A 17,037-nucleotide genomic window follows, 5' to 3' on the forward strand; every position below is an offset into this window, starting at 1 on the left:
AGTCCACTAAGGGCAGTTGGACAGGCATTTGTTCTCATGGCGTGAATGGGAAGGCTGAGTAAGGTAAAAGCTGGACTTGAGGTGGAACCTTCTAGATCACTCCTGGGTGTCCTCTCCATAACATGAACTAGAAAGAGCAACCTGACTGCTACCTTGAATCTGTCTGGATAAGAGACTTAAATTCTAAAATTAGATGAGTATTTCCCATAGCACGATGCCATTTAACCATCTGAGGGCTGAGTCTCCACATATTCCTGTAACATTACGTTCAGGAATTTAATTCTTAATTTCTGGAGGGCAGGAGGATGGTGTTTTGGAAAGGAGAATTTAGAGAAAACTTAAAGCCCCTTCCCCCTTACGAGCCTGGAATAGTTTTAATTTAAAAAATCAATAAAGATGAAGTTGTGTGTGTGTGTGTGTATGTGTATTTGTGTGTGTTTTGTTTTGTTTTGAGCAGGATGATGTAGAATTAAGATGTACATCAAGGGATTTTCTGCAGAGGAGTATTCTTTTAATAACCAATATTTTTCTGAGTTTTCCTCCTAAGACTAGAGACATCTTAGAGCTCAATGGCTTTAAGCAGAAAACATACAAATAAAAGCAGCAGTTTCCACGCGTGTCATGTTTCTATCTTGTCTAGTATGTGCACAGGGAGTTTCCAGGCTACACGAACCAGGATTCCCTGACCAGTGAGGTGGACTTGGGGCTTGTGGACGGAAAGTTTCTGCAGACGGAGGGTCATGAGAGTTACTGTTCATTTTGGCCAAGTCTTTCCTGACTTTGCTTTCCCCGCTTCCGCACCCCAATCCTTAGTCAGTAAGATGGCATTTTACCCAAGTGTGTTAGAAAACTTCAGGGCTTTAGGTTTGTAAGGGGCGGTGAAGACGCAGAGTGCCGAGCAGGAAGTGGGGAGCACATTCTAGATGATACGAAGTGGAACCCGCATGGATCCCAGCTCCGGGTCAGCCTCCCTGCCACGTGGCAGATCCCGTCTACAGCCCCGTGGAGCTGTAGAGGGATTGTTAATGCCATTCTCCCCCGTCCTGGTTAAACATTCTTAGGTGGCTGTGGGAAAGTATTAATTCTCAGTTCACATTTGAAATGAGAAGTGGGTCATTTGTTCTCTGGGAAAAATGCGTGGAGGGATGGTGGCAGGTTTGGCATTGGGTGGCCGTATTTGAATCTCCACATTCCCACTTCATTCACCTACCTCTTAAATACCTCCTGTAGCATTCTTTAGACAACTTTATCTCTGCCCCATTATTTTTCTAATGCTGCTTTGACCACTTTCCTTTGCATTATGAACAAGTTGTGTGGTGTGTGTATTGTTGGTTCATATAGACATTTGAGAAAAACCTTTATTATTTATTTATTTATTTTTTTAAAGATTTTATTTATTTATCTGACAGACAGAGATCACAAGTAAGCAAAGAGGCAGGCAGAGAGAGAGAGAGAGGAGGAAGCAGGCTCCCTGCCAAGCAGAGAGCCCGATGCGGGGCTCGATCCCAGGACTCTGGGATCATGACCCGAGCTGAAGTCAGAGACTTTAATCCACTAAGCCACCCAGTTGCCCCAACTGCGGCCGGGAACTTACAAAGATCACTGGAATGTACACTATATGAGCAGAAGAAATGTCTCTGTTTGTTCATTACTTTTCCCCCAGTTTTTATTAGCTGAATTGTGTCCCTTAAGAAAAAGACAGGTTGGTGTCTTAACCCCCTCCTTCCTCAGAATGTGGTCTTATTTAGAGAGAGGGACTTTATAGCAGTAAAGCTCATCAGGGTGGGCCCTAATCCAATATGGCTTTTAAAAGGGAGAAATCTGGATACAGATACACACACTGAAATCGGGATGGTGTTTCTATAAGGGAGAAACACCAAAGATTTCCAGAAAACATGAAAGGTTAGGTGAGAGGCACAGAACAGATTCTTACCCACAGCCCTTGGAGGGAACCCATCCTGCCAACATGTTGATCTTGGATTTCTAGCCCCCAGAACAGGGAGACAATACATTTCTGTCATTAAACCACCCAGTTTTGGGGAGGCACTTTCTCACAGGAGCTCTAGCAGACTGCTACTGTCATGATTGACAGGCTGTCTGGTCATAGTAGGTGCTTAGTAAGTAAGAGCTGAATGAATGACTCACGGTGTCCCCCTCCCAGGGGAGGTCTCTGTCGTGCCTAGAAACTGGGATGAAGTGTCTGTGTTCCAGTCAGCTTAATCACTGCATATTTCTTCATGATCTAAACCTTGAAAATGAACATTCTCTTCTCTGGTGCTCTTTGTGAGACAGAAAAAATCTTTGCTGGGACAGGGACTCGGGAGCCTGGGACTCAGCTTTTGACCCTGTAAAAATCCTTGAAGGAAGGAATTACCAAGAGCTAAGATGTGAGTCTGAACCCAGAGGAGGGAAAATGGAAAAACACAGATGATTATCTCAAAAAATGTCTTTCCACAAAAGACAGAAATTGTTCTGTTCTTCACCTATAAGATTTGGGATCCAGTATTTTCCCTTGTGGGTCAATATGCACAAATCAATTTATATTAAGCATGTCTTTTTATTAAGATGCATTCGGGGCCTTACTGACCCTGCAAAGACTAAAGACACCCGCCACCCTGGGCTACCAGTTCTTAGGACAGTACATGAAGCCCCTTAGTGACCTCTTGCAAATGCATAGTGACCACTGCAGAGTCCCTGTCCCAACCTCTTCTGTTCTTGATTGAGCTCTCACTCTCTGCTCTAGTACTGTCCCCCCACCCAGCCACTCCAGGGCCAGGTATGGAGAAGGACTGGAGACACTTCCTAAATCCCAGAGCCCACTAAGATTATCCAAATCCAATTACCCAAATTAGCCAACGCTAAACCTGCTTACCTTGCCTCATCAGTTCCTTCTTTACCATGGAAACCACAAGAAAAGTGCTTTCCTGGGTTTCTCCCTCACTCCTCCTGCCTCCCGACCAACCTGATGCTTCCCCACGTGGCCTTGCGTGGCGTGGCACGAGTGCCCCCACTCGCTTGGAAACTGTTCACAGCAAACTCCTCTCAGTGGGAATCACCTCCTGATCTGTCTGTCGGCCTCGTTGTACTTGAAGGGTAACAAAACCCACGTTTAAAAAACACACATGTCTGTAGAAGCCACGTCCTAAATGCAGACGACCGATATGGGTGATAGAGACAGGATCCCTAATCACCCCTCACGTCACCGATCTGTGTTGCTGGTCGTTCTGAAGAGGTTCTTCAAATGAACTCTCCTGGTCTCTGTGAGCAGAATACGTGGTCAGAGATGTTTGGGATCACTGAGAATTTTGAGTTTGTGAAGAGGGAGACTGGGAGTCAGGAGCGCAAGATAGATTTTGTTTACAGTGTTGACAGGACAAAGGTTTGGACACGCACTTGCTCTGCTTAGTCTCAATGAGCCAGCCGAACCAGCTAGAACTGGCGTAAAAGAGGTGGAGGAAGATTTTGTCTATTAAGAAATTAATTATAATTAGCATTCAATAATAATGTTATATTTTGGGGTGCCTGGGTGGCTCAGTGGGTTAAAGCCTCTGCCTTCGGCTCAGGTCATGATCCCAGGATCCTGGGATCGAGCCCCACATCAGGCTCTCTGCTCAGCGGGGAGCCTGCTTCCTCCTCTCTCTCTGCCTGCCTCTCTGCCTAGTTGTGATCTCAGTCTGTCAAATGAATAAATAAAATCTTTAAAAAAATAATAATGTTATATTTTTAATATATTTTATATTGATATAATATCACATATATATTATATATACATATAAATTTAATAATAATAAATAACATTTAATAATTAACACTTAAAATTTTTTAATTGTTTTAAAAAATTAAAATTTTTTTAAAGCAGAATAAGCAATGATGGGTGAATGATGAGTGATAACGAGTTCAAAGAGTAGAGTTAAATAGAGAATAAATGATCATGTGTAGGAACATCTAATATTTTTTGTAGTTAGTGTAGTGGTGGTAATAAAACTTATCTTTGCCTTTGACCTCTTGTATATCCACCTTTCTTGGACCATAAGAGCAGAGTCTATAGCTGTCATATTTCATGATTTGGATTTCTGTGAACAGTGCCTGGCATGTAGCGGAAGTAATTATTTGTTGGATAAATGCTTGTTACCGTATTAGATAGGAAATTATAGACTTTCTTGGAGTTTCCACATTTGTGTCAGGACTGCTAAGTGTTTCCAAAACCTGGTGTCTTTTCTCTGTGGGCGCACACGTGGACCATACAATTCCCATCACCTTTGCTGTTATGTGGCATCATGGGGTTACTTCCGACTGGTGGAAGGTGGGTACCCTACCCTGTCCACACCTACTCGAATCTTGCATGTTCTTTCTTGCTTGCCTCATCCTCTGGCCACATGCAAAGTATCCAGCGATGAAGGCGACCCATATGATGACACAAGGCTCCCCATTTTGACTGTTGCATCAGGAGAGCATGAGTACAACTATAGTAACTTCCATCTCTTAAAAAGCAGTAACATCTCTAAAATTTATTATTAGAGCAGTGAAATAGCACAAGGAGTGATCAGTTCTCCAGATTCTCTCTCTTTTGACTGAGACGTTGGGACTTGATCAGACCAGTCTGGGGGAATTGGAGAGGGATATGTCAAGACCAGACTTTTATGTCCAATTTGTTTTACAAATTGAGCTCCCTGATATCTCTGTTTTTTGTTTCCTGCCTGGCTGAGTCTTCTGTGAAAATCTAGAAAGTAATGTTTAACCACTAACAGCCACTCAGGCTCCTTCTCTCATTGCTTTTGGCTAAATCTTTCGAGCAGAGAAGAGAAAGAGTGTTCTTCCCGTGCCTTTTGCCAGGGGGTATCCATTTCCCCTCTCACTGCTATGGTAAAAAAGGATGGTCTAGATCTGGTGCCTCTTCACGAGGGTCCAGGGTAAAACCAGTGGAATGACAGCAGCTAGTTGGGAAGCTCAAATTACAAAAGGAGACTGGATCTCAATACATGTAGTTGACACATTTACAGAATACTTATACAACGCCATGCCCTGCTTCATGAACTTGGGAGGTTTAAAGATCTGTGAGACATAGCTATAAAGAATTTTATAGTGTCTTATTTTATAGTCATATTTATTCAACCAGTTGAACTTCACAAGTTCAAGTTCAGGCAACAGTGAGAGAAAACTTGTATAGCACATAGGCTTGGTCCTATGAGGCACTTCCCTCCTCCACCAAGATAGCATTAGGAGGTTTACTTCACTTCTCCCTTTTCTCTAATTGGGTCAGGGAGCAGGTCTGCCACGTGCAGTGTGGGGCCAAACACTGGGTACTTTTCGATATCTGAAATGTTTCATGCACATTAGCTTGGTGTGATTATGGGAACATGCTGCCAGTTCTTACTCTTAGAGAAGAGGATCTAGGAATGGAACAATGCTTTGGGCATAAAAGTGGCTTCATTCATGATTTTTGATAATGCTATCAAAGGTTAATAACTGTCATCTTCTGTGCTCCAACCAGAGTTTAAAAGTGGTTTCATTTTATTAAAAGTGTGTTTCAGGAAGCACACTAAGCTTCTGGAAAAAAAAAAATTAGATAATTTTAGTCAAGGGTTTTGTGATCAGTTGTTGGTGACCAATGACACAAGCCCAGGATAACTTGAGATCATAGATTTGCTGACTCTGACCAGTCATTTGAGCAGCTGATTAGAAAGCATGGGATGCAAATGGTGCTCTGACAGAAAGATGGTGGCAGTTCTCTGTTTCTGTGCTCTCTGATCAGGGCCACATGGGATCTGGATGTCTGGAACAGGAAGTTTGAAACACACTGCAGTGGTCACCACTGGCTCCAAAGACTGAAGTTGGGAGGAACTTTACATAAGGCTTTGTGAGGCTCATCTTGTTGTGTGGACCAGTGCTTTTAGTTTTAAAGCCTGTTAAATCTTGCTTTGGACTCCTAGTAGAGCATTTTAGCTCTAGGGACGCCAACCTGCAAGGACCTCCCAGCATGCAAAAAATCACCAGCCTCTCTTAGAATTGCCCTTTTCCAGCATCTCTCTGAGTCTGTGATGATCCTCAGTGACTTTCTACTACATCTTCACATAAAACTCAAAAGAGTATTCCTGTGTTGGTAGGCATTGATTTTGGGGTGGAGCAGCTTGGTGCTGCTTGATTAAAGAAAAAACAGTAAGACCTAGAGACTTAATCATCAATTATTAATTATCTGAAAGCTTTCATGAGATGTAGGGATTGTCACATCGCTCTGCAGACCTGCTGCGACTTATTCCAACAACGTGTTTGCAGAAGTGTTGCTTATGGCTCCGCTGGCTGTGGTCTCCTTTTATGAAAGTTCTAGAAAAGGAGAGCCACCATCTTTGAGAGCTTCTGTTCCTAGTTTAATTGCAACTCAGTGAGTTGTTGGGCTGCAGTGAAGGTGCGTCTTTTCTCAATGAGCACTTCTAACCCAGGCCAGGTTCATGAAGACACAGAAATTTCTGGAAAAGAGTTATCCATTAGATCCTGGAAAAGGGCAATTCTCTAGGTAAGAGCCCCTGGGAAAATGTTTACAAAGGCAAATCTGGCTAGCTCCTTCATCCCTTCCTTGTTTCCTATCCAGGGAAAGAAAACGATTAGGCAAGACTTTTTTCTTTTTCTTCTTTTAATTTTGTTCAGCATTAAAGGAGGGAACTTCATAAACATTGATTGTCATTTACAGAAAACATTCAGAAATCATGTGTGCATTATCTGGGAATGCTAACAGTATTCAACTAATAATTTACAGGACATAAAATAAGGACAAAAACCTATTACATTCTAAAGTAATATAAAACTTTTTTTTAATTGTTAGGGAGTGCTGTTTTATTCTAGTATATTTATAATAATAATAATAATAATAATAATAAAAAACAACTCAATGCTTACTTCCTAAATGACTCAGGCTGCAGTTTTACTCACGTACACAGAAATTAGGGCTTATATATTAAACAAGGAGAGAGAGATCAGAAAAATTGTAGATTTTAAAACTAGATGTCATGGGGTTTATTTGCAGTTTGCTTTTTGCCTCTATAGGCTAATAATAATACATGGTAATAATGTGATTAAGCTCCAGAAAAATCAGTCGTGACTATTGGAGGCATTATTCTTTTAAAAAGGTATCACTATTATGCATCTTAGAGTGAATGCTTTTATTTTACATGTGTCTGGCAATGCAGCCTTTGTGCGTCACCGACATTTGTGCATGCTAATAAGACGTATCAACTGCACTTCACGGCTGCCCTTCCAGGTGCAACCCTGGTTGGTAGGCGCAGCTGAGCGCCACCCCTCACCCCCGCCCCACGCCCCTGGCAGCCCATGGTTCCAACCACTGGAGGACCTGGAGTTGTTCTTCACTTTACACTTGTAGGCTGGAGCTAACATAAAAATCAAATCTCTGAATGTTGGAAGTAGATGAAAATCATTTCTCTCAATCCTAAAAGCAGGGAAGCATTGTCAGGGACTTAAAAAATATTGGAAAGTCTCATTTAAATCTAAATATCTTTTTTTTATTATAAATCGATCATCATAAAATACTAGCCTTTTAAAGTCCCATTTGGGATGCAGGAAAAGCATCAGGTTCATCGGACTTGCTCCTGCCTGTGTGGTTATAGCTCAGGACACCTTCGATCTTCCTCCCTCTCGGTGTCTCCCCAACACTCCCCCAGGTTCTTTGCAACATTTATTTGGTGAAGGTCAGTTATGGCTTCAGCGAATGAGTGATCTGACCTCAGGTTATTCATAAGAAATCAATGTGTACAAAAATATTTTGTTCATCAGAAAGCAGAGTTTGTGTTCCTTAAGCTAGTCCATGCAGAAAGGATTTGGACAAAGCCACTTGCTACAAGGAAAGATGACTTACTCAGGCAACTTCTTTTTTTTTTCTTTTTTCTTTTCTTTTTCTTTTTTTTTTTTTTTTTAAACTTTCTTTCCTCACATTGTCTAGTTCTGATAGCGTTTGCAGGTCTTGGGCCAATCTTCAATACAAATTCTTTGGAGCAGATTTAATGGACAGCCCTGTCCCTTTCTCAGCTGTATTACAAAAAGAAGCATACACTTAACACCAATGACCCGTTAAGATGCTTAAACTGTTAACAACCAGTTTCTGAGAAGTACATAACACGCATAACACGCAGAAAGGAAGCAAGTACATATTTGCTCTTTGTTGGTTTTCCCCCCTCTAAAAAAATTGTTACAAAGTCTTAAGCTTAAACAGAGACATAGAAAAATCAGTGTATTCACTGTCTCCAGTTATTTACAGCAAAAATTACAGAGACAGCATACATTGTATTAGACCTTCCACAAGCATATATTAAAAGTAATTACATTTGAAAAAATATTTTTATTTTTCCTCTACATTTCTACAATACGTACTCAGTTTTCTGTGGGTGTGGTTTGCACTCGTGTGTGTGTGTGTGTGTGTGTGTGTTCCTCCGATGAAGCAGACAGTACTGTGCTTGGATGTGCGATCTGTAGCTTTTCAGACATACCTAACGTGTGTCTGCTTGTGGTTGTGACAGAGCCATGCAGATGCCCTCCACCGGCCACTGCCACAAGAATAGGGTTCAAGAGAAGGGTCATGCTGCCCAGCTGGGGTGTGGACACCCTGCGCCTGCCTCAACTGGGTCTATTCAATGCCGGTCCCCTTGTGCTTTAGTTTTGGCCATGAGAACAATCACTGAGCTGCTTTTTCTGATCCACTGGAGGTCAAGCTTATGGTCATGCAGGAGGCAAAGATTACTATGGGCAATGGACTTTGGAGGATTTTCAGCAGCTTAGGCAAAAAGTGCACAAACAGACGACCTCCACCTGCTGCATAGGAATCCCGGGTCCTGCACTTCAGAACACGGGGGACTGCGTGATCATGACCACGAATACATTCTGCAGACACAACTAAGGAAAGTAAAAACGTGCCACAGATATCGAAGCCACACATCAGAAGAGACACATCAAGACTGAAAAGTGGAAAAATCATGCGTTTGATGTTCAGAAAAAAAGTGGTGAGAGATGGAGCCACCTGGCTCTAGGAAGCTAGGGGTTTGGGCGAGACAAAGAGAGATGTCCCTTATGAGCCACAGTTAAATGGGATCACTTGCACTTTTCGACTACTTTTGTTTTTCCAGCTGAACTCTTGCTGGGAGTGACAGTCAGATGTGGAAACCCCACTGAGCTCCGCACCCCCGCCCCTCTCATGCGGAGTCCTGTCTGGCCAGACTTACTCCAGGAAACAGGCCCCGAGATTCAATTTTGCTTTAAATCAGAGGTTACAAAGTGGACCCTCTTCTGCCAGGAGGTGTATTTGTTTGGTCTGTCCTCAGCTCTGAGTCAACTGACATCCCTTCCAACCAGAGAGATATTGTAAGATTCAGAAGCATTAGCGACACTTGGGCTTTAGCCGGCCATCGGATGTCCCCTTTCAGATGGGGCACTTCCTTGCCAGCTGGCGGCTGGACTGCTTTCGCTCATTGGCATCAACTCCCTGGCCCTTTTAGGCTTCTGAATTTTTAACCCTTGCTTCAAATGAACATGTACCTCTGGGTCCTGAGACCTGTCCCCGCCTCCCCCCCGCCCCCCGCCAAAATAGGTTGTCAGCTCCCGTCTAATGACCCACGTGGTTTTCCATACCAGGCTGTGGTTCTATCGGCAGCCAGAAACAAAAAAAAATCAAATACCACTTCATCTAAAGCAGATGGTGTGCTTCTGGTCTTCCTGGTCCCGGGGACTCTGTGCAAAGGTTCACTACAGATGCAAACTTTCCAGCTCTTGCTGTTCTCGTGAATGGCGGCTCTGTCAGGCACAGGCCTCCTTGCCCGAATTTGCTGCCAACTGTGGCAACTTCATTGGAAGCAAATGTTTACAGAGAAAAGAGAGTCAGGAAAAAGTTATTTCTTCTAATCTCCAATAGCGGTGGAATTTTTCCTTCTGTAATACACGGAAACAAAGCAAATGCAGCAAAACTGACATCATTTGCATCTTTCTGATGTTTTCGAAAAAAAGCTGGTTACGTTTTAGGTTGTCCTTGGGACGGAAGAGTCACTTTTGCATTCAAGCCTGGTACACTTGGGATTGCGGAGTGTGTGAGTGGACTAGCCATGTGTGTGGGTTTTCTACGAAAAGTTTAGCTTGACTGCCATGAATTTAGGTGTTGAACAAGGCAGCTGCGATAGGAAATGTACTGGTTTGTCCCTGGCACCTCTTGCTACTAACGTCCAGAGTTCCCTGTGATTTAAGGTGTCACAGATTCTCCCCAAGAAGTCCCATTACCCTAGAGACCACTATATTCTGTTTATACCTACACAGTGGTCCTTTATTCCAGAGCTCTGAAGACAGTTTTCAACTGAGGGAAATCAGAAGGGGTATGTGTGTAGCTTTCATTCTCTGGAGCGGGGCGGGGGGGGGCACAGAATTAGGGATACTAAGATGACCCAAGTTGTGGACACCCAAGTGTGGTGGACTAAGCCAGATCTGGTATTCTTTCTTCTCCTATATTCCCTCCAAAATTTGCATTTCCTCTTTCAGATCACAGATACGCCAGAATTTGAATTCACACAGCTTTACCTCCCCTGGCAGAGTCCGCTAACCCCACTTAGATTTCTGTATTCTCCCCGCTCAGGACCTGTGTAGGAAGCTTGGGTTTGCTCGGGAGACACCTATTCCTGTTAATAGGGCAGCTCGATTATTTGGCTCTTAGCAGATTTTAGAAAATGAGACGAGTTGTCCTTATTCGTGTGCAACTTTCCATCAAGTCCACACAGTTAACGACACGAAGGTACTGCTTACTGTTCTGAAAGCCTTGTCAGAGAGGTTCTCTTATTGGCATATCTAATTTATGCCGTTTACATTTTGTTGTCATTTTCCTGTTTTATTCCCCCCCTTGATGTATTTTTTTTTTAATGAAACATCCCTGAGTGGGTACAGTGCAATATCTGCGTCAAGCAGTGATTGTCATTTACGAAGCATGAAGGGAAGAGTACAGACGGTGGGTTCTCTGGTCCAGTGTGCCTTGTATCATGAAGGTGGTGGGAACCCCTGCGCGTCTTCGCAGGGAAGGGGCAAAAATCGCGTGTGGTACACAAAGTTGTTCTCAACCAAATTTCAAAATACCTTGAGATGTGGTCATAGGAGATGTTCAAAAGGCAGCTTGGAAAGGCGTATGTCGCCACCGAAGATACGACCTGGTTCTCTTTTCAGGGACAGATTTGGCAACTGGGGCGCAAAATGGAAATCTCTCTTCTGAGCTGAAGTGGCCTGAGCATGTACTGGTTGCCACTGTTTTGTTCTTGTTCCGTCGCTAGCTGTTTCCTGTGCCCTCACTTCAAAAGGTTCCTGCCGTCCCAGTGAAATGCTCGCACTGGTAGAAATGACAAACAAATTCAAATCTGGTACCTCCTGAGGCACATGTGGGAAATAATCCTTTTCCTACATCGCCCATGGGACAAGGGAGGAAAAAATTCTCAGCCACTTCATCAATTGAGCCAATTTAAATCCTCAAAGGTAGACCGAAGGAAACAAATGATTCCCTTTGCAACGGAGCAGGAATTACAGGCCAACAACGGAAAACACGAGGCCGACAGAACGATGAAAGCAAAGTCTGACATAAGTTCAAAGCTCAAAGGGAAACACCAAGTAGACACATTAAGCGTTGCCTATCACAAGCCAATCATAAAACATACATTGCATTTGGAAACGGCTTGGCTTAATTGAGCGCCTTCCATTACCCTGTTTTCCTAGCAATCAGTAAAGTAATCTTTCCATTAGAAGGAAATATGACTCTTGGAATTAATTCTTTATACAAAGAGCTAGCAGGAGTGACATTTACACCAGAAACAACCAAGTCCCTGCAGCAGCATAACACGCAGTGCGCAGCTGTCTTCTTAGACACGGAAGGTAATTTGGTTCAATGTAGTTAAATTAATTGAATATAACAGTAGTTGAGAAAGAGAGTCATTATTTTAAAGCCTTTTTGTTTTTCCCCATTGGTTTGGAATTCATCAATCATGAGGTGGGAAAAGGCTCTGTTTTCTAGAAGAAAAGACTAGCGCTACCGTCTGATCATCAAGGAGGGGTGCGGTGGCATCGCGCAGATGGCTCTCAAGACCGTGTCACTTTAGGAGAGCGTTGGAGATGAAAAGGAAATCAAAGTTTCCACTGATGGAAACTTTTCAAAGCAAGTGTGCGCGCATGCGTGCGGGTGCGTCTGCCGAGGAGGAGAGGGCGGGGCCTCGAGAGCTGCAGCTGGGCTACGCTTCCGGGAGATGGTGCATGTCATTGTCTTCTACACAAAGCCCGGTTCTAGCTTCATTTTTAAGAACTCTTGTTTTGGATCCACTAAGACCCAAGACATCCGGCCTCCAGAGCCCAAGCCGAACAAGCTGCTTGGGGTTTATGCTTTCCTGGCACTCGGCTGGAGAGCAGGTGGAGAGGGGAGGCTTGTCCTAGGAAGTCTGAATTCACTAAGCTTTGTCTTGCCTTTTGCACTCTGTGCTTTGCAAGTTGTTTAAAAAAAAAAAAAAGTAAGCCCAGGCTAGATGGATGATGCGATTTCAAACCACATGGGAAATAGTTTTGGCTTTGGGGTGTATTAGTTGTACAGAATAACTCAGATGTGTTTTCCTTATCTGTCGAGTTCTTGCTCTGTGCATACAGTGTAGCATTTTGGAGTTGAGAAATTAGAGGCCCCACACTAGAAGGACATATAAAATCCTGCCTTCCCCTTTATTGCTGCTTTTTCTAACAAACTTGGCAAAGGGAATGCATCTAAAGAACTACTTCTTTACTTTGTAGGTGCTCTTTCCTACCTCTTCTTTGCCAAAACCAAAAAACAAAACAAAACAAACAAACAAAAAACCCACCACACCAAAAAACAAAAAAACAAAAAAAACCCAAACCGCCCCAAAAAACCCAAACCAAAACAGAACAGGTTAGAGAGGACATGTTGACATGAAATGGCATCTGGACCCTGGCTTCTGATTTCTGCCGTGACTCTAATTTTATTAGAAAAAATTGCTGGTGATCAAACCTACAGACTGCGTTTCTCTGCTGAAGATACAATGAGCACCAAAATCAGTTTCTTTCCCAGCCTAAAATCCAAAGAAAAAACAAAAGTGTTTTGTGTGTGCTGGTGAAAAATAGGAAACAGTGATTGTTTGGTTAAAAAATGTTCTGGACTCCACAATATTACCTGTGGCCTAATTCTTAAAAACAGGAAAATGGCTCCAAATACTCCCCCCCCCCACCCCAATATTTACCATCCTGACAAGGCTTTGATGTCACTGAGAGAGCTAGAGTTCTTACTCAGAGGCTGGGTGTTACGTTTGTTCCTTCACAGACTTATCTCTGAATCGGGACCATCCTGCTGTAGACGACAGCTGAAAAGTCTGGCTGGGAAAACAAAATCCTGATTGTCTAACATAAAGGTAACACAGAAGGGAAATAAGAAGAGAGAGCCTGATTGAACCTCCTTCACTAGTGGGTATGGTGTTTTAAGCCACAGTGCACGTGCAGGTGTAAGTAATAATCATATATAATATTCTCGGATATTATATACTTATTACGTACCTGCACAGTGCTTTTCAAGACAGCTACAAATTTTCACATGCATCAACTATCTAAAAACATAGAAATAGGTAAGCCTATTCAGTGGAGTTTTCTTAAATTATATTTGAACAATTAACAGGAAAAGTAATCATGTAAAGTACCGCTCTGTTCTCGTATATATCTACAATAAAATTCTATAAACAGTTGTCTCCCAAAACATACCCGAATAAAATAAAATTAAAAAAAAAAAAGATAACACCCAGTGTCCTCTAGTTGTATATTTATGGTCATTTCAAAAACAAACAAACAAATAAAAGAGCCCCACTCAGGTGCATATTTACATTCTTCAAACTGTAGCGGTGAAAAATAATTCTATTAAGTGCAGGACATTCCTAATGTTGCAGTAGACATTTTTCTTAAGTCTTCATGAACACATTGCTTTTGTCTTAATGGTGATGCATTCCGTGACTAGGAGACAGTCCTCTGGTCGCCTTCATTTGCAGACGGTGGCACAGTCAGGATTAAAGAGCTCCTTGTATAATGGAGGAAAGAGGGTGTTCACTATGTCTGGATGTGATTGTTTGAATACCTGCAGCTTCTCCCCGTGCAAGTTGCAGACCGCCGTGATGGTGGGGATCTTGGCTATTAACTGCAGAGCGGGGAGAGACGGGGGAAGGGACAAAGCGGGAAGGAAGCTCATTAGTGCTCTGTCTTCTGAATCAGTGTCCTTCCTGGCCTCCGATGAAGGCAATGGCTTTGGGAAAAGATGTTTGGGAAGAGAGCAGGCTCACTTTCAGCTTCTCCTTTCTGACAAAACAAAACAAACGTGCCTCCCACCCCCAGCCTCCAGAGGGGAAAGAGAGAAAGCACGCAAGCAGGGCCAAGCTTCCTGATTTCACTGCTTTTAAATAAAACTGTGTTTGGGAGGTAGTCAATTTTGATGGGAAGGAGTGGGTGCTTTGCACCAGGCCGACTGAGTCAGAATCCTGGTTCCAAAATAGCTAAATGGCCGTGTGGCTGGGATATACTCTGTCTTGGTTTTCTCGTGTGTAAAGTGGGCTTACTCACAGTTCCTAGTTCCTTGGCTTGTTGTGTGGACGGAGGTAATTCATATAAAGTGGTGAGAATAGTGTAGGCACGAAATGCCATGGTTAGCTAATATTATCTATCGTTTCCCACAGATTTTTCTGATATGACTGTGAGGTTTTTGGAAGGAGACCATGAGAGGAAGGTGTGATCTAAACTGTATGAGGCGTGATCCATAATCCTCGGGGCTGCTTTGCTCACTAGCCTGCCTGAATCTTTCTCGTTCTTTTCCACTCTAATGCATAAAATGAGACTCTGTTTCATCAGGAGAGAACCTGGGAGGTCACTGGCACTAGCTTCTTCAGGGAGGCATTTAAAAAAACTCATGGGGAAACAGCCACTTATAATTGCTAGATTTTGACATATATGTATCATGTGGGATGTGATTTTTTTTTTTTTAGTTCCAATACCCAGAAAACAGGGTTTTATAATAATTTAAAATGTCCACAGTTTGTGAAATGCTACATAGGTCTTAAGAGATGAACAATTCTAGCTTTTAACAGATTTGTAATGTGGGGACTCCTAGAATTTATCATCTCATGTCAAAATTAGTTTAAAACCAAACGTCATCATGATCAAATCACTGTTGGAATAAGATGTGTTTCATAAAAGATAAGCCTGATAGTTCATAGAGCTGACCAAAGGTACACTTGAAAGTAATGATAAAATAAAATTAAATAAAACCCGTCGGATCACCAGTTCGGTTCATGTGCTCCCTATCCTACTCAATAGTAAGAAACCATCTCAGACTTTGAAGTAAAAGAGAAAATAGATAATTAGTTACTTTGTGGCTCTTCAAAATCATAAACTTTGCTTTCATTAAGTTTCCCTTTAACAACTAATGACTGTATAACCACACTATGAGCAATTCAAAAATAGCATCAGGATGAGAGCTGTTGACACTTTCATTAAAGGGATCTAGAACACACAAAGAAGGTTGGGGTTCAGACATTCCATTTCCATGGATGTTTAATGACAGGGGTAGAAATGAAAAATGTGACATCTTTGTTTATAGAATGCATGTTAAATTTTAAACTGAGAATCAAGACCTTCTTTCCTACAGGATGTTACTGGAACTTGCAGCAGGCACTCTGCTAGACACTAAAGTGCGCAAGACAGTATGACTCTTGCTTATCGCCTGCTTGCAAAGACGGATGTGAATAACGGCATCCCGCCGTCAAAAGCAAACTGGAAAACCATGGTGGGTGCCATGCAGAAATGGGCTAGAAGTGCTAGAGAACAGAATGTTCTCTTCAAGGCTTCCTTGAGAAAGTGCCACTTAAGCTGAGCTCTGAAGGGAAAGTGGGAGCCGATCAGATGCTGGGGTACAGGATTTGCCCCGGGGCCACGTGAAATGATGCCGTGGTACTTGGTGCACAGGAAGAACGGAGCGGTGAGTGAGCACGTCTGACGGAAGAGCGGGAGGGATGGGCGTGGCCAGTAGATACAAGTTGATGTTAAGGCTCTTTGGAAGGGTTTTCAGCAAAAGAGATGATCAGAGTCCCATCCTGAAAGAGTCACTTTGGGTCCAGGATGGAAAACAATGTCTCTTCTACATTTTCATAGGTAAAAGGTATACCAGGGTCCACTTCCCTGAAGTCCCTTGGGAAATTATCCAAGCTCTCTCAACCAGCTGGTTCACAAGGATGGAGGCTACAGCAAGTTGGAGCACTTCTTACACATTACCGCCTCCCTGAAAGAGCGACTGAAGGCTTTCTGTGATCACCTGCAGCTGAGCGGATGCTACCGCGGAGCTCCGAAAAATTCCAGCTGCGATCCGTAATGCCTGTCAACCTCTCCTCTGCGTAACAATCACCGGGGCGCTTCCTAGAAATCCAGATTCCTGGGATCTACCCTTAAGGAGTCTGTGTCCGTAAGTCTAGGTGGCCTATCAGCCTCCATGTTGGAGAAAACATCCTTCGGGAGGCTGATGGACTGCGGCCGTGGAGGTTCAAATTTTTTGCATTTACAAGTTGCAAAGTAAATTCGGTGCCTTCTCTGAAACAGTCCTGGGAGCGAGGTGAAAGGTGAGCTCCTTTTCAGGCGACAGAGACAGAACTGATCATCCTCAGAGAGGAGACGTTCCATCTGCTTAGCTCTGGTAGTGTAGTGGGGGGCAAGAAATAGAATTCCTAGTTCCCTATGGGACACAAATGCACCATAGATAGGATCCGCCTAGTGATTTGTAAAACAACAACAAAACTAAACCTATGGGTTTTAAATCTCTACTGCCTGGGTCTGAATTCCGCACCTGCTATTTATAGCTGTGTGATCTTGGGCAAGTCACTTAACTTCTCAGCTTCGTTATTCGACAGATGGCCCCTCCCTCGGAGGGTCGTGTGAGGGTTAATTAACTGCGTTGACACAAGCTGTCAAGAGCAGTGCCTGACACATGGTGGCGATACGGGTGTT

The 17,037-nt window shown here is 43.1% G+C and overlaps 1 protein-coding gene across 1 annotated transcript in view; it reads right to left on the reverse strand.

Moving 5' to 3' along the window:
- Positions 1 to 6,626: 6,626 nt before the first annotated feature.
- The window catches only part of RORB (RAR related orphan receptor B), a 192,349-nt gene continuing 181,938 nt past the window's right edge, over positions 6,627 to 17,037 (reverse strand). Inside the window, exon 10 of the mRNA XM_004769199.3 lies at positions 6,627 to 14,188. Coding sequence (XP_004769256.1) covers positions 14,033 to 14,188 — 156 coding nt within the window. The 3' untranslated portion in view covers positions 6,627 to 14,032. The remainder of the gene's footprint in view (positions 14,189 to 17,037) is intronic.

Source organism: Mustela putorius, unplaced genomic scaffold, assembly GCF_011764305.1.
Source record: "Mustela putorius furo isolate JIRA1106 unplaced genomic scaffold, ASM1176430v1.1 tig00000854_pilon_pilon_pilon, whole genome shotgun sequence".
Taxonomy (NCBI): Eukaryota; Metazoa; Chordata; class Mammalia; order Carnivora; family Mustelidae; genus Mustela; species Mustela putorius.